The 18,598-nt window shown below is 36.1% G+C and overlaps 2 protein-coding genes across 2 annotated transcripts; both read left to right on the top strand.

Annotated features, from left to right (window-relative positions):
* The first annotated feature begins 119 nt into the window (after positions 1-119).
* On the top strand, positions 120-4,524 carry LOC114715536 (putative leucine-rich repeat receptor-like protein kinase At2g19210). The gene is made up of 9 exons (XM_028900406.1): positions 120-616; positions 713-1,179; positions 1,597-1,732; positions 1,937-2,008; positions 2,124-2,195; positions 2,298-2,364; positions 3,738-4,007; positions 4,096-4,222; positions 4,454-4,524. The coding sequence occupies exons 1-9, from the start codon at positions 120-122 to the stop codon at positions 4,522-4,524; spliced, it is 1,779 nt and encodes a 592-aa protein (XP_028756239.1).
* Positions 4,525-5,415: 891 nt separating this feature from the next.
* On the top strand, positions 5,416-7,743 carry LOC114715535 (probable LRR receptor-like serine/threonine-protein kinase At4g29180). The gene is made up of 2 exons (XM_028900405.1): positions 5,416-5,660; positions 7,368-7,743. The coding sequence occupies exons 1-2, from the start codon at positions 5,416-5,418 to the stop codon at positions 7,741-7,743; spliced, it is 621 nt and encodes a 206-aa protein (XP_028756238.1).
* Positions 7,744-18,598: the final 10,855 nt, after the last annotated feature.

Genomic DNA, 18,598 nt, shown 5'->3' with positions numbered 1-18,598 from the left:
TGTCATTTTCCTTATTTCAATTCTAATTACAGCCTACATAACATTTCATATCGACAGAGAGGATAGGCATTGATTGCGGATCAACCCAAGCAAGTCGGGACGAGAATAAGTTTTATTATATGGCAGATGACGGAAGTGTTGTGGACTCGGGTCAAATATATAATTTATCTTCTGAATACGCCCTTGACGGTAACGATGAGCAGGTTTGGCAGCAGATGAACAATGTAAGAAGTTTTCCAGAAGGGAAAAGGAATTGCTATACCCTCAAACCCAAACAAGGCAAAAACAACTTTTTTCTCGTTAGAGCTTACTACAAGTATGGAAATTATGATTACAAAAATTCTGCTCCATTCTTCCACTTCCATCTTGGCGTTAATTTCTGGACAGGATCGGGTAATACCAGTAACGATAGAAGAACGGAAGCCATTCATGTTTCTCGAACCAACAATGTTGATGTACGTCTTATCAACACTGGCCGTGGAAAACCCTTCATTTCGCTGCTCGAACTCTGGCCTCTCAAGGATTCTATATATCTGAACGAGTCTGATTTCTCGCCGCTAGGCGTCGTGACACGCTCTTCTTTGGGAACATCTAAAGCAGATTATGTTTTCATCACGTAAACTATTTCAATCTATTTGTTACTCAGTAGTACTTACTTATTCATTCAACCTGGATTAGTTAAGCATGGTTTGTTGTTCAAATTATAATGCAGATACCCAGAAGATATCTACGGTAGGTCATGGTACCTCGGTAGAGAGATCGAAGACTCAGAGCCAATCGCTACATCAGTTCTGATCGATGGCGATGTGTCAAACTATAAATTACCCAGAGAAGTGTTGGGCACTGCAATTCGTTCAGGGAGCGGTTCCTCCTTATTTATCGAGTTGGATTACAGCACAAATTACGAGTACTATGTTTACCTTCATTTTTATGACTTCGTGGAGCGTCCTCAAGATCAGCAAAGAAAGATGGAAATTACTTTCACGGATACGATCCGAGACAACATAACTCTTCAATACCGGGTGCTCAAAACCATGGTGAGGAGGATGCCTAAAGGGGAATACCTTAGTAACATTTCAGTCACATCCACCCCAGATTCTGGTTTGCCCCCCATGATCAATGCTCTTGAAATCTATAGAGTACTGCCCCAATCGGATTCACCAACTCAGGAAAGGGACGGCAAGTATTACATATTTTGCTATCTTATCATTCTCCTTTTACAATTACTTTTAAGAATGAGCGCCCATGCATGTTAAGCTACTCTGGTCTATCACATTTGTTTTAAATTTTTTTATCTAGATTTAGCACCAGATTATTTAATATTACGAAAAAGAAAGTGGTTTTAGTTAACTTAAACATAACAAAATTGTTAGGAGCAGGGTTCGTAATAGAAAAAAAAAACATTCTTTTTGCTTATTTTTATAATAAATTGAAAACAGAACTTTTATGATTTGCTTAAAGTTCTCGCAACAACTCCCCATACTCAAACAATTTTCTCATGTTTAATTAACCAAATTCGCATGTGAGCTTCTTTTACATGAATTATTATCAGTCTCTACACATTGATCTTTGATTCTAACTGATCATGTTTGACAGTGAATGCTATGCGGATTGTGAAACAAGCATATAAAATCACCAGAAATTGGCAAGGAGATCCCTGCATGCCACGCGGTTATAGTTGGGACGGTCTGAATTGTAGTTACTTTGACAACATTCCCAGGATCACTTCATTGTGAGTAGTCTTTTGATCTTTTAAAATTTTGTTAGGTTTGATAACCCAAGTATATTCTGCTCTTCATGCTGTTAATTTATTGATTTGTCAATCAATATTGCCCAAGGAGCTGTAAGGAGTTTACATATTTGTTGTGACGTCCACTCTCTCAGTTCGTCCTTGCTTATTATAGTGAAATTTCCATTCTTGACCACATATGAGCAGGAACTTGAGCTCAAGCAAATTGACTGGACACATAAATACTTCATTTTCCGATCTCATATCATTGGAGTCCCCGTAAGTATTTAAGTAATGCCGACCTGAATTTTTTTAAGTCTACATTCATTGTCTGAGCAACGCATAATAAATCCCATGCAATAACTTCATCTGATTAATATGTCTCATGTTGTAGGGATTTGTCCAACAATCAATTGAAGGGAGAAATACCTGAAGTTTTAGGAAAACTACCCAATTTGAAACTGCTGTAAGTTGCAATGCTTTAGCATATATGTAGAGGAATAATACTTTCTAGTCCAACAAATATATTGTGATTTTCTCATGTGATGTTTTAGCAGTAATTTGTCAGGGAACAATCTAAGTGGCCCAATTCCAAAGGCCCTAACGGAGAAGAACGGCAATCCTTTAATATTGAGGTTTCATTTGCTTATTTCAACACACTTAATTCATTCATCTGCAGTTGCATTGTCTGCATAGAATGGCACTTCTTCTGCTTTGATTGAGAATATTCAGAAGAACTTCTTCTATTCTCTCTTCCTTCACTAGTGAATTTTAGTTTCAAACACATTACTAGTAATTTTCTTCATTCAGGATATTATTAACAGTCTTATATATTGCCAGATGCTAGCTAGTTGCATAGTAATATGCAGATGATGTTCTATCATACGACTCGCAGTTACTAACTGGTGCCTTTTCTTTCCTTGCCTTTCCCTTCCCCTAGTTTGGATGGAAATCCAATTTTCTGTCAGATGGGTGCTTGCAAAAAGAAGCCCATTATACCAATTATTGCATCTGTAATACGTTCTGTAGCAGTCCTATTAGTAGTAATCTGCATTTATGTGAAGCTTTGCAAACATAAAAAGAAAACACAAAGTGATATGGAAGGAATCCCAGGTGAGCTTACACCCTCAGTCTTCTTTATATCCATTTTTCCTTTGTGAATCTTTGGAAAGCATTTATTGTTTTACAAATTTCGTGCTCTAATATACTTTACTACTTGTCGCGTTGCTCTTCATCATTTTTGGATTAATTCTCACCAGTCACCAGTCACCACAATCATTTACTAGTATGAGAAAGTCCATTTTTAAAAATAAGAACCTTTTATGAGATCATTTTCTCAGCTGTCCACCGCATTTATTATTTTTGACGAAAACGCTCCAGTATTAAATATGCACAAGTTACTTGATTAATTAATGGAGGTTTTCTCACATTAATTACATTGAAGAATATTACTACAAAATAGTGTCAATTATTGACAAATTTATTGTTTTTAATTAACATAACTACAGTAATTAAAATTTAAAAGATTATTGTAATTAGTAGAAATGAGGAGACTGGTTGACAATAACTAAGTGGAGAACCGTTAATTAAGGATGAAACATGAAAAATTATAAAGTGCTAATTTAAGGATTGATTAATTAGAGAGGTAGTACGCCAAATGCATTACCCGGAACGTAATTTTCCTTTGTGCATGTATGCAATAGAAATAGTCCTTTATTATACTTAATAGAAGATCATTTAGAAAATTTAATAAAACATTTATAATGTATTTCGGAAAATGCCCTTTCCTTTTCACTCTCTTAGCTTGATGATGACTTTCCCATCCTCACACAACGAATTATACCAATCAAAGAGAAATTTTGGAAAGTTGTAAAAAATTCTAAAATTTAACTGCTTTTAGCTAATTTATTTAATCTCACAGAAGTAATTAATATGGCTTTATAAAAGAGACATAAGTGAGTGATTAAAAATGTCTGAACATTTTATTGTACATATGTTTATTTCTAAGGTAATCCAAGTTCAATCATTAATACATGATGCTATTGGAATTTCTCTTCCATTTGTAGCGACATTATTTCAAAATGACGGGAATCTAAAATCGAAAAACCGTGCTTTTAATCACTGGCAAGTTCTTAGTATTACCAATTCCTTTGAGACTGTTATCGGACAAGGGGGGTTTGGCAAAGTGTACCTGGGCACACTACAAGATGGTACGAAAGTTGCAGTCAAGTTACTCTCAAAATCATCACAACAAGGGTTTAAGGAATTTCAGTCAGAGGTTAGAAGAAAAAGTCATCAATTATAGACGTTGGGTTTGAATGTTTCCTTTATATAAATTAAACTTTTGAAGGTGACACGAAATGCAGGCAGAACTTTTGATGGTTGTTCATCATAGGAACTTGGTTTCTCTTGTTGGCTATTGTAACGATGGTGACACGAAAGCACTAGTTTATGAATACATGGATGAAGGAAATCTCCGACAGAAATTATCAGGTTTGTTAATTACAATACATATCTCAATACTTATTCCTCTAGCTTAACGACGAGTGTTGTTAATAGTTGTTTTAGGATTTGTCTTGACATTATTGCTCTAAGAAACATCAAGGCGATGAATTGAAAAATAAAAAAGGAAGAGGAAAGGATGGTAACTATACAAGTGATAAATCATTACTGAGTTTGTGCGGTACTTGACATTTTACTATGCGCAACCTAAATATTTTGCAGATAAGAATCCATATGCTTTGAAATGGAATGAGAGACTTCAGATAGCATTGGATGCAGCATGTGGTGTGTAAAATAATAGTCTTTTTCCCTCTTTGAAATTGTCAATCCATGTTCCTTTGCTTTTACTCTTTTTCTTTGTTTTTAATGATTTTCCCTTTATTTTAACTTCAAATGTTATCTGGTTGCTCAACAAAAATGCAGGATTATTGGACTATCTACATAATGGTTGTAAGCCAGCCATAATTCATAGAGACCTGAAACCTTCAAACATCCTGTTAAGCAAAAACATGCAAGCTAAGATTGCTGACTTTGGATTATCCAGGGCTTTTTTTGATGATACTGATATGCAGTATTCAACTTGTCCTGCTGGCACAATAGGTTATCTGGATCCCGGGTGCGTATTTCTTTTCTAATTTCTAAACTTTTACCAGTACTCCTTGATGCAAAAACTCTTTAATTAACTTTTGAGCAATTCATTAAGATAGAAATTTGTTCTAGCTTTACCCACAGATGTGCAACTCAAGATAATCCGCAACTGATGATGGAGCAGTGATTGTGCCTAAAATATGCGTAGCTTAATTTTCTCAAAATTTATAGATTCCATGATGTTGAAAATCTAAACAAACCTACGAGATTTTTCCAGTATATAGATCAACTTTTAGCAAACTTTAGTAGAACAGATTGAAAATGGCATTCTTATCACTTGAACAGATATAGCATAACATTTTTTTCCCGGCCAAATGCATTAAAATGCAAATTTATTGATGGATACTCCATCTTGAAAAATTTACAGATTCCATAGCTGTGGAAACCTGAATAAGAAAAGCGATGTTTATAGTTTTGGGATAATTTTGCTTGAGCTTATGAGTGGTCGGCCAGCGGTAATAGGAGCACCTGGTAGCAAAAGTCACATATCTGATTGGGTGGCTCCAAAGCTGGAAAGTGGGGACATCCAATCCATTATGGATCCAAGATTAGTGGGAAAGTTCAGTGCTGCTTCAGCATGGAAATTTTTAGAGATAGCCCTGTCTTGCATTCCACAAGTTGCAATTCAAAGGCCTGATATAGGCCACGTAGTAGCTGATTTAAAGGAATGTCTGGCCTTGGAAATGTCCCTTCAAAATGCAGAAAGTAAAAGTGGGACTTCTGGATCTCCTTTGATTACCACTTATTTTCCACTTGAATCAAACTCAGGTCCATGTGCTAGGTAGTAGGATTATTTGCAGAGCCTAGCAGTCTCTCCCAACCAATCATCCAATCCAACCAGAGAGATTTGGTCTGTTTAGTCAAGTAATCATGTTTCTTTGCTGTATTTTCTAGTAAGTCCGTTTGTCAAAGGTTAGGTTGGCTCATGAGATGAAGAAATTTGTGAATGACTTTGCACCAAATTGTTACCACTTTATGCTGAAGTTTGTATTTGTTCCCTTTTTTAATTCGGTGAAAAACTCATGTCTTGAAGGGGAAACAAGGCCTCATGGAATAATCATATTCAGCTAAATGCTCTGATTTCAGTTTGTTCGTTTTTCATTTCTTCTTCCTCCATTATGGAGGTTAATAGAACTATATATATCTACATAGTGGCAGCAATCATCCTCTAAATGACGGAGACATGAAGACATCTGACATTTTACCAAATGAACAGATACAAGCCAAGACTGTAAATTTTAGCTGACGATAATGAGCTTCATTTAGTGGTATTTTGTAAGTCAACATTTGTTTTTAATTTGGAAGGAATGATGTGCGATTCATTTTTGGGGCACAATGACATATTTGCTTTCATCAGTTTTGCAAGATCACAATCTAAATTTATATAAATCTGTTCTGATAATGTAATTTTGCGGCTCAGTAGAGTACAATACTTCAGGAGAAAGGAAACACATACCTTAAAGTCTATGTTTATTATATCATAGTGTACTATTTAGCTGAACATTGCACTGTTTATGGTCCGTCGTCCATTGAATTTACACCCAACCCACCATTCTCTGTTCTTCGAAGTCTCATTTTTATGCCTCACGGTTTCTTTTTCTCTTCTGGAACTCCAAGAGGGCATCACAAGGGATTCCGGTTTTTTTTAGATCTGTTCATTTTGTTCGTCATTGTTCTTGGCAACTCAGCGCTAGTAATATAATTGCAGGTAGTTATTTCAAATTGTCTAGTGCATTAATGTCTTCTCCCTGCAGCATACTCCGTCCGTCCTTTTTTATAGGCAATAAGACAATATAGGACTTCATTATGTAAATCAAAAAGTTAGTTAAAGACAATACATAGATAAAAATTAGAAGTTCTTTCTTTAAAATATCCTTATGTATAGGGGAGAGGGTATAAGAAAGAAAATAAAAATTATTATAATAAAGAGAATTATGAAAGAGAGAGAATGTGTGATGGAGAGAGATGATGGTTTGAGAAATGTGATAATAAATATATTGAATATTAAAACAAGTAATTAATGGGGATAAAATAGCAAATTTGTTACAAAAATTTAAAACAACTTGCAAATGTTGTTTATATTTAAGGACAAGAGGGAGATAGTAATTATTGCTTATAAAAAGGGATGGAGGGAGTACTAATTAGAAAACTACAGATAAAATAATATTGACAGAGATAACAGATGTTTGACCTTTAAATAATTAATTAATAGATCAACTTCTCCGATATGAAATTTTTTTAGCCAAAAATGAGGAGATTAATTATCTTTGTTGATACCCAGAATGTAAATTTGTTCTATTTTACTCAACTTTAGCAAAATATATAATAGAATAGCTTATTAGCATTTGTTCATCATTCAAGCCCGTCTAGCAATACATATAATTTCAATTTAAAGTAACCGCACGGCCTTGAAACTTAGCATTGATGATTAAAAATAGACGACCTGCTCAATTCCTTCAAAAACTGATTAATCTTGCAAAATTTGCAGGTTCCATAGATCTGGAAGTGTGAACAAGAAAAGCGATGTTTACAGTTTTGGGATAATTCTGCTTGAGCTAATGACTGGACAGCGACCAATAACTGAAACGTCTGACGGCGCACGACACATATCTGATTGGGTAAATCCAAAGCTTGAGACTGGGGATATCCAAGCCATTGTGGATCCAAGATTAGAAGGAAAATTCAGTCGTGCTTCAGCATGGAAGTTTCTAGAGATAGCCATGTCTTGCATTACACCCGCAGCAGTCCAAAGACCTGATATAAGTTCTGTTGTATTTGATCTCAAGCAATGTGTGGCTATGGAAGCATCACCGGAAACAAGTTATTCCCTGTCTGGATCATACTCTCCTCCATCTGCTAGGTAGGATTGTTGTAGCGGCATTCATGGTCTTTCTCTGAATTGATCATCCAATCGCGGCAGAGAGATTTGTTTTGCTTAGTCAAGCTGTTTGCTTGTTTGGTTTGTTCTAACAAACCCATTGGATCATGCTTGGCCCCAGAGATAGAGAAATTTGCAAATTGCATAAACTAAACCACAGGATGCATATGCAATGTAGGTTATGTTACTAGTGCAAAATATTTTATCAGACATGTGTCTATATATATGGGGTGTAGAAAATATAGTAGTGATTGTGCCTAAAATGTCATATTTGCTTAGCTTAATTTTCTCAATGGCTAATTAATCATGCGAAAAAAATAGATTCCATAATGCTGAAGACTAAACAAAATTTAGAGAAAATTCTCCGATAACGAACTACATAGCTCAACTTTTAGCAAAATTTAGTAGAACAGCTTGAAAATGGCATGTTCGTCATTTGGCCACATCCGACATCACACTTTTCTGGGCCAAATACATGAAAATGCAAATTTATTGATGGATACTCAGTCTTGAAAAATTCACAGATTCCATAGCTGTGAAAACCTGAATAGGACAAGCAATGTTTACAGTTTTGGGGTAATTTCACTTGAGCTTATCAGTGGTCAGATGGCGGTAATACATAGGAGAACCTGTTCGCTGTCCAGCATGACCGCAAACGCACGGATCATTAACAAATAGTATAGATTAAGAAAATGTCGTTCCCCTGAGGACTAAAGTGAAAATGAAACGATTAACACAAACATGATCCAGATTAGGTTGAGCTAAGAAAATTTTGCGAATTGATAAAGTTCTTGACCAAATTAAGGTGCTGTAAAAATTAAACTAAAAAATAAAACTTCAATATTTTGAAAATCTAGGATTGCTTATCCCCTTTGCACTTCTTAAAACTATTCTTTTCTCTCAAAAAGGCTTTTTAATGATAAAATGTGCTTGTCCAAGATTCTAAAGTATTTGAAAACTCTCTCTCAAGTCAAAACCAAATTTATCTTTCCATTTGAAATGCTCAGTCTCTTGAAATACTTAATGAAAATCATTTTGGAAAATCAAGCTTGTTTTGACAGTGCGCTAGGTTGGTAGATTATCTCTAATCAATCCAATAAACCATCCACTCACTTAAGAATTTCAAGTCAAGCACAGTTTTTGTTGGCGGCAGCACCTGCAAAAAATAGTTAATCCGAGTCACGTCCTAAGGACGCTGTCCTTAAGAGCTATTCCGCAACCACCGGTAGATAAGGATGCGGCACTCCCCAGGATTAAACGGATCCTTCCTGTAAAACAGGGTGAGCAGAACAGCAGAAGATAGTAGTAAACTCAGCAGTAAGAAAGCACACAAGAGGGGGAAGAGAGGAGCTCGAAAACTCCAGAGCTGTGTGTTCTGAACCTTAGACCAGAGCACCCTTTTATAGGCCTCCATGATCTGAATGTTGCTTGCCTCTTAAAGCTAATCAAGTTTCAGTTTTGAACGTTGCACATTAAAGGATTTAATTGCATAATGTGAACGGTTGGAGGCAAAGAGATAACGCTTCCGTTTTGTGTTTCATAGTCATTGTTTAATATATTAAAAGGAATAAAACCGCACCAACGCTTTAAACATTTCAGACGTTACTCCATTTTGAAATTCATGGCCATCATTTAATACATGAAAACATGGTTAAAGCACCTGGATTTCAAACCGTTCTAAGCCTTAGGCAATTATAGAGAATTTCCGGTCAACAATTTAAATGGTTCAATGCATTAAAAGATTTTTCGGTTTAAGATTTTAGTGGACCACTTTTAAATCCCTTAATGCGTTGAAAATCCTTTTATGACATGAAAACCCTTTTAACAATTGATTTTCCTATTCTTAATAATAATAAGAAAATCTGTTCACAATTAATACTCAATTTGTTTTTATCTTCCCATATTCCCAATTAATGTAAGATCCTTTCTTTGACACACCCAAAAATATTACAACAATCCCCCACATGTGTCAAAGAAAATACCATTTGCTGAGTTACACACACGAGTACACCCATTGTATCTGGTGGTCCTTTGAACTTAAAACCAGACCTAGACCAATAATACTTAGCACACAGAGGTGCCGGTGGTTCTTATGAACTTAAAACCAACATCTCTAAGTGTGTACTAGAGGTATTAATAGTCAGACTGTACCCCCACATTTCTGCTGTTAACGGCGTTTTTGCGCGTTAAAACGGCCATGCGCGTGCCTGGTGCATAACGAATGCTCTAGAGATTTTGCCATGATCTCATAGGAGCGGCCCCACTCCACATTCGTAGAGGTGATTTCATTAAGTGTACCTGCAATGAGCACACCGTCCCGTGAGACTATGAAATCATTAAGAGCTTCCGCTCAGCCTCACCAAAATGCATTCTAGCACTTTTTCACACACCATAGGAAGGGACTACTGGTTTATTTAGTGCTAGCAGAACTAACAAACGACTTGTTCTTACCCATTGAACCTTCTTCATGGGATCACCAATCACAAAGGTTGGGTTGCCATCGCTGTTAATTTCAAATTGGCTTCAGTCCCATTCCCCTCGATGTTTCATAAATTTGTTTCCTCCCTAGAGGTTTTGTTAACGGATCCGCTAGGTTCACTTCTGACCTCACATAATCGATTGAGATTACTCCATCTTTTAGCAGCTGCCTTATAATATTATGTCTCAATCGAATATGTCTACTTTTACCATTAAAGGTTTTATTTTTAGCCGTAGCTATCGCAGATTGGCTATCACAGTGTAAAGACACTGATGGTGTTGGTTTTTCACCCAATGGAATATTCGCTAAGAAGTTTTTCAACCACTCAGCCTCAGAACCAGCCAACTCCATTGCAATAAACTCAGAATCCCTTGAGGATTTTGTTAGTATAGTTTGTTTGGCTGACTTCCATGTTACTGCACCACCACCAAGATTGAAAATATAGCCACTAGTGGATTTTGTCTCATCTGAGTCTGAAACCCAGCTAGCATCACTGTATCCTTCTAATACAGCGGGAAATCCACTATATAGTATACCATAATTCATGGTACCTCTCAAGTAACTCAATACCCTCAATAGAGCCTCCCAATGCTTACTGCTTGGGCAATGAGTATATCTGCTCAATCTACACACAGCATAAGCTATGTCCGGCCTGGTATAGTTCATTAAATGCAACAGACTCCCAATGATCTGTGCATATCTAGATTGAGCAACTGGATCTCCTTCATGTTTTGTTAAATGCATATTGGAATCATAAGGAGTGCTAACAGGAGAAACATCATAGTGTTCGAACTTTCTCAAGATTTTCTCAACGTAGTGCTCTTGAGAAAGCAGAATACCACATTCATTCCTTATGATTTTAACGCCCAATATAACCTTTGCTTCACCCAGATCTTTCATATCAAAATTTGAAGCAAGAAAACATTTTGTCTCACACACAACATTCATGCTAGTACCAAAAATAAGCATATCATCCACATATAAGCAAATAATCACACAATCACCATTTACAAGTTTTGTATAGACACAACGTTCTACCTCAACAGTAGAGAAGCCACCACTTAACAAAACTTGGTCTAGCTTTTCATGCCATTGTTTAGGTGCTTGTTTCAAACCATATAAAGACTTAACAAGTTTGCAAACTTTGTTTTCTTGTCCAGGAACTATACACCCCTCAGGTTGGGTCATATAAATTTCTTCTTCTAAATCACCATTTAAAAAGGCTGTTTTAACATCCATTTGGTGAATAAAAAGTTTGTGGATCGAAGCTAAAGCAATCAGGATTCTAACAGAAGAAATCCTAGTCACAGGAGAAAATGTATCAAAATAGTCAATGTTTTCTTTTTGAGTAAAACCTTTGGCTACCAGTCTAGCCTTATATTTATCAATTGATCCATCTGGAAAATATTTTTTCCTAAAAACCCATTTGCACCCAATAGGTTTTGCTCCTGGAGGCAAGTCAACCAAAATCCATGTTTTGTTTTGATTTAAAGAATCTATTTCAGCTTTAATAGCTTCTTTCCAAAACTGAGAATCTGGAGAAGAAATAGCCTCATGAAAATTTTTCGGATCACCTTCTACTAAATAAGTATAAAAATCATCTCCAAAAGATGTTTCTTTTCTTTGTCTTTTACTTCTCCTTAAATTCTCACTCAAACTATCATTTGAAGTTTTTTCCAAAGAAGAGTTTTCAACTCTTTTAGGGACACGCTCAACTTTCAAAGGAAATATATGTTCAAAAAATTCTGCATCTTTTGTTTCAACAATCGTATTAGGATCCAAAATATCACTTTTCAAAACTAGAAAACGATAAGCAGCACTTTTTTGAGCGTAACCAATAAACATGCAATCAGAAGTTTTAGAACCAATCTTTCTCTTTTTAGAATCAGGTAATAAAACTTTTGCAAGACACCCCCACACTTTTAAATATTTGAGGTTGGGCACAAATCCTTTCCATAATTCATAAGGTGTCTTTTTAGTTTTTCTATGGGGTATTCTATTTTGTAAAAAACAAGCAGACAATAAAGCTTCACCCCACAAGTTATCAGGTGCAGCAGAACTCACAAGCAGAGCATTCATCATTTCTTTTAAAGTTCTATTTTTCCTTTCTGCTATACCATTAGATTCAGGTGAATAAGGAGGAGTTACTTCATGGATTATACCCTCTTTTTCACAAAAATCATTTAATAATAAATATTCTCCTCCTCTGTCTGACCTAACTCGTTTAATCTTTTTATTCAGTTGATTTTCTACTTCTGCTTTATACAAAAGAAACATTTCAAAAGCTTCATCTTTATTTCTCAATAAATATACTTTAGTATATCTTGAAAAATCATCAATAAAAGTGATATAATATCTTTTGCCTCCTCTAGTTTGAACTTGTTTTAAATCCCCTAAGTCAGTATGAATTAAAGATAACAATTCAGTTTCTCTCTGAGTAGAAAAATGTGGCTTCTTAGTTAATTTAGTTTCTGCACAAACTTCACATTTGTTAAAATCATTACTTTTAATTCCATGAATTAACCCAAGATTTTGCAATCTCTTTATATATGATTTATGAGCATGTCCTAATCTAGCATGCCATATGTCAAAAGAATCAATCAAGTAAGCAGAGGAAGATGCATTTTCATTAATTTCAGCAACACTTAAAACAAACAGACCCTGATTACAATATCCCTTCCCAATGAGAACATTGTTCTTAGTCATGACAACCTTGTCAGACTCAAACGACACTCTAACCCCAGCTTTCCCAAGCAGCGCCACAGAGACTAAGTTTGCCCTAACATCTGGGACATACAGCACATCATTCAGCGCCAGGGTTTTTCCTGATGTGAGTTTCAGCACCACTTTTCCCTTTCCCTGAACCTTGGCAGTTCGGGAGTTAGCGAGGTAGATGTGGTCTTCTCCTTCTTCAAAGGAGGTAAACATCTCTTTATTTGCACAAATGTGCTTAGTGGCTCCTGAATCCACTACCCATTTCTTCACATCAGTCACAATAAGGGCTTGAGAGACCACTGCAGCTATGACTTCATCATCACTGCCATCATCTCCTTCAACCAAATTCACATTTGGCTTAGGAGGATTATCACCCTTTTGAGTAGCCCTTTTTCTACATTGCGCCGCATAGTGCCCTGGCTTTCCACAGACAAAACAATTGCCTTTCTTTTGAATTTGGGGTTAGAGTCCTTGGATTTGTAATCAGATTTCTTATTTTGTTATTTTTGTTTTTGGGATCATACCTCTTGGAGCGCGGTTTCGATTCCACCAAGTTTGCTTTAGCAGCTATTTCCTTTCCCTTTGCGGCTTGTATGGCCTTTCTGTTTGTGTCTTCAATTATTATGTGGGTAATAAGATCTGACAGGGACAACTGCTTCTGTTTGTGCTTTAACTGCTGTTTGTAGTCATTCCATGTTTCTGGCAGCTTCTCGATCAGTATGCCAGCTACGAACTCATCTGGCAGGTTAATCTTCTCAGCACGCAGCTCCTCCAACAACTTGTGGTACTCGTTGATTTGCAGCTTGATGTCTTTCTCTTCGGTCATCTCCCATTTGTAGAAGTTCCCCACTACAAATTTCTGCTTCCCAGCATCCTCAGCAGTGTACTTGAGGATAAGAGATTCCCATATTTTGTGTGCTTCCTTATAGACACAGTACACATCGAACAGATCGTTAGATAAAGTGCTGATAAGAGTGTGTCTGCAAACCTTATTGGCATGTGTCCAAATATCTTTCTGGGCTTGATCAACATCTGGGGTTGGTTCGGACTGAGTAAGAGCAGCAGCTACTCCATGCATGTCAAGGACAGAGTAAACTCGCTCCTGCCACCGCCTGAAATTCCTTCCATCGAATGTCTCTATTTTTGAAGTGTCAGGGAACGGCCTAGGAATAGGAACTGCTGTTGGAACAACAGTGACTGGGGCAGCATCATGGTTATTCTGAGCAGCAGTGTTGCGGGGTTGTTCCATGATGGGTTTAGCTCTTAAGATTGTTGGCGGCAGCACCTGCAAAAAATAGTTAATCCGAGTCACGTCCTAAGGACGCTGTCCTTAAGAGCTATTCCGCAACCACCGGTAGATAAGGATGCGGCACTCCCCAGGATTAAACGGATCCTTCCTGTAAAACAGGGTGAGCAGAACAGCAGAAGATAGTAGTAAACTCAGCAGTAAGAAAGCACACAAGAGGGGGAAGAGAGGAGCTCGAAAACTCTAGAGCTGTGTGTTCTGAACCTTAGACCAGAGCACCCTTTTATAGGCCTCCATGATCTGAATGTTGCTTGCCTCTTAAAGCTAATCAAGTTTCAGTTTTGAACGTTGCACATTAAAGGATTTAATTGCATAATGTGAACGGTTGGAGGCAAAGAGATAACGCTTCCGTTTTGTGTTTCATAGTCATTGTTTAATATATTAAAAGGAATAAAACCGCACCAACGCTTTAAACATTTCAGACGTTACTCCATTTTGAAATTCATGGCCATCATTTAATACATGAAAACATGGTTAAAGCACCTGGATTTCAAACCGTTCTAAGCCTTAGGCAATTATAGAGAATTTCCGGTCAACAATTTAAATGGTTCAATGCATTAAAAGATTTTTCGGTTTAAGATTTTAGTGGACCACTTTTAAATCCCTTAATGCGTTGAAAATCCTTTTATGACATGAAAACCCTTTTAACAATTGATTTTCCTATTCTTAATAATAATAAGAAAATCTGTTCACAATTAATACTCAATTTGTTTTTATCTTCCCATATTCCCAATTAATGTAAGATCCTTTCTTTGACACACCCAAAAATATTACAACAGTTTTAGTCAAGTTCTAAATCAAAATTAGCTTTCTCAAGACTAATCAAGATGAATGAATCTTTTAAAATGGTGGCCAATCAAAATGAAGTAGTAAGCATAAAATAAAACCAACATATACATCATTATATTACCCAAAAGAGAGAAAAGAACAAGATTCAATCCACGCAAAGATTCAAAACAATTATAGAACAAGTCTACTAGCCACTCCTAATCTGAAAAGAACAACAATTATGTAAAAAAAATCAAAGCTGTAGCAGTATGAATGTAAAGAAGAAGAAAAAAAATAGAAGAAACCCAAGAAAAGAGCTCCGAAATGCCTCAAAACTCTTGACCCAAGCTTCCAATCGTCTAATCCTTCGAAATCCTAGCAGAGAGCTCCCCCAAAATCTCTTGAAGTGTGTAGAATGCCAGAAAATTATGCAACCCTCTCCTAGATACCCGAACTTTTTGGTCAAGTTAGTAAAATGCATAGTAACGCAGAGGAAATTGCCGCGGCTATTGTCAGAAATAGCCACGGCTACTGTCAGAAATAGCCACGGCTACTTAAACAGAGAGCTATTGCTTCCATTGGCCGTGGCTTTTGAGACCAATTGCAGCAGCTATTTGATTCTTTGTGGACTTCCTCCACTTGATTTCATTTTTGCCCCAATGCTTTCATGCTATGTCTTTAACCTTCAAAACCTTAAATAAAAACTTCTTTTATGCATCTATCTTCCTTTTCCAATCTTTACCTGCACCACAAAACTTTTAAATTCTCAAACATACCAAAACAACTCAATCTCTTCACACTTTACTAAAGAATTCACCTAAGTTCAATGTACCGAACCAACAGCACAAATTCTAATTTGTAAATGTAAATTATGCACAATTAGCCCTCAAAATCATGAGAAAGAGACTGAAAATGTGCTGGAATAAGGAGAATTTGTGGAGGTTATCAGCACCTGGCATCGCAAATCATATATCTGATTGGGTGGCTCCAAAGCTGGAGATTGGGAACATCCAATTGATTATGGATCCCAGATTAGAGGGAAAATTCAATACTGCTTCAGCATGGAAATTTTTAGAGATAGCGATGTCTTGCATTCCACAAGTTGCAATTCAAGGACCTAATAAAGAACATGTAGTAGCTGATTTAAAGGAATGTCTGGCCTTGGAAATATCCCTTCAAAATGCAGAAAGTAACAGTGGAACTTCTGGATCTCCTTTGATTACCGCTTATTTTCCACTTGAATCAAACTCAGGTCCATGTGCTCGGTAGTAGGATTATTTGCAGAGCATTGCAGTCTCTCCCAACGAATCATCCAATCCAACCAGAGAGATTTGTTCTGTTTAGTCAAGTAATCTTTTTTCTTTGCTGTATTTTCTTGTAAGTCTGTTTGTCAAAGGTTAGGTTGGCTCATCAGATGAAGAAATTTGTGAATCGCCTTGCACCAAATTGTCACCACTTTATGCTGAAGTTTTGTTTTTATTCCTTTTTTTAATTCGGTGAAAAACTCATGTCTTGAAAGGGAAACAAGGCCTCATACAATAATCATATTCTGCAAAATGCTCTGACATCAGTTTGTTCATTTTTCATTTCTTCTTCCTCCATTAAGGAGGTCAATTGAACTGTATATCTAAATGGTGTAGCAATCCGCCTCTAAATGACGGAGACATGAAAACACCTGACATTTTACCAAATGAACAGATACAAGCCAAGATAGTTGATTCTAGGTGACGATAATAAGCTTCATTTAGTGGTATTTTGTAATTCAACACGTTTTTAATTTGGAAGGAATGTTGTGTAATTCAGTTTTGAGGCAAAATGACATATTTGCTTTAGTCAGTGTTTCAAGATTGCAACCTAAATTTACATAAATCTGTTCTGATAATGTAATTTTGCGGTTCAGTAGATCGAATACAATATTTGAGGAGAAAGGAGGCTCATACATTAAAGTTTATGTTTATTATATTGTAATTAATATACTATATATTCAGTTGAATATTGTACCGCTTATGGTCCGTCGTCGATTGAATTTACACCCAACCCACCATTCTGTGTTTTTCGAAGTCTCATTTTTATGCCTCACGGTTTCTTTTTCTCTTCTGGAACTTGAAGAGGGCATCACAACGGATTCCGGGTTTTTTTCAGATCTGTTCATTTGGTTCGCCAGTGTTCTTGGCAACTCAGCACTAGTAATATAATTGCAGATAGTTACTTCAAATTGTCTAGTGCATTAATGTTTTCTCCCCACAACGTACTAATTAGAAAATTTAAAAACTACAGATAAAATAGTATTGACAGAGATAACAGATGTTTGACCTTTAAATAGTGAATTAATAGATCAACTTCATCATTAAGCATACAACAACAGTTGATATTATAAGTGCCCTGGAAAAACGAGCCCGACCCTATATATGTATGATCGGTTCATAAGCATCATGACAATCATTTTGTCAATAACGTCAGTCAGTCAACTACTACTACTATATAACATTTCTTGCCTCTCACGGCCACCATCTTTTTGCTTTTTCCTTTGCTTTATTTCAGCAACGTAACCCACTTTTTTTTTATAAAGTATAATTTCTTTTATATATATTCCACCTCAGCTCAATCATCACCCTGGCCCAGAATAAAGCTCAATTATTTCACGTATGATATCATTTCAATAAATAATACTAGAGTGCAGAATAATTTCTGGTATGAAATATGTGATATTCTAATAATTATCCGGCAATGCGGGTTTTTTCCCCTTAAAAAGCTTTTTCTTTGCCAACAATTAAGAGATTAATATTCAAATAAACTCACATTTATTATCATTTTTTATATATCGCCATATAATTAACGATTTCTTTTTGCAAAGCTACATAAAACTTAAAAATAGCAAAAATAATTGAAAAGAATGAATGGCCAAAAAAATAAAAGTTTCTTAGGAATGCTCCAAACAAAAAAAAACCATAAAAGAGTTATGGGGGTATTGCCTGGAAGTCAAAAAGGAAATTTGATTAAGTGAACATTGATCCTCGCAGAAGACTCGAATGATTATTCCTCGTCTGCTTGTGCTGTAAAAGCGAGCAAACCCAAGAAGTCGGTCCGAGTAAACCGCGTGAAGTTACAGTGTCATATTATTCCATTCCTCATAATATTTACACTCAACATTTCTGCTACATGGTTCGTGCTGTACCGTTCAAGAAATAACTGTCCATACTATAATAAATAAAGGATAAAATAGTACACCCATATTAAAAATTTAATAAAATTACTTATAAATAAGATCAATAAAAACCTTCTCTACCTTACAAATAGGATAAGAGTAATGTTTTTTTCTATCTAAGGAAGCAAACACTAATGGTCCGAACGCCCATAAGGAGCTTAAGTTTTTGAAAAAACCACACTCAAAAGGTAGCCCTTGTCTGGCTAATCGGCTCTTAATGAAACAGCATTATACAAATTAAAGCACAAATTTACGGGAGAACTACACACCTGAAAAGCCAGTTGTAGAGTTGAGGAACCCAAAGCTTTATAAGGCGGTTTCCTTTAAGAAGACCCACCCAATTATTGCATGATTCATAACAACGAGAT

The sequence above is a fragment of the Neltuma alba genome, unplaced genomic scaffold, assembly GCF_004799145.2.
Source record: "Neltuma alba isolate B1F8T4 unplaced genomic scaffold, ASM479914v2 tig00011597_pilon, whole genome shotgun sequence".
Taxonomy (NCBI): domain Eukaryota; kingdom Viridiplantae; phylum Streptophyta; class Magnoliopsida; order Fabales; family Fabaceae; genus Neltuma; species Neltuma alba.
This window is presented reverse-complemented; position numbering and strand designations above follow the sequence as displayed.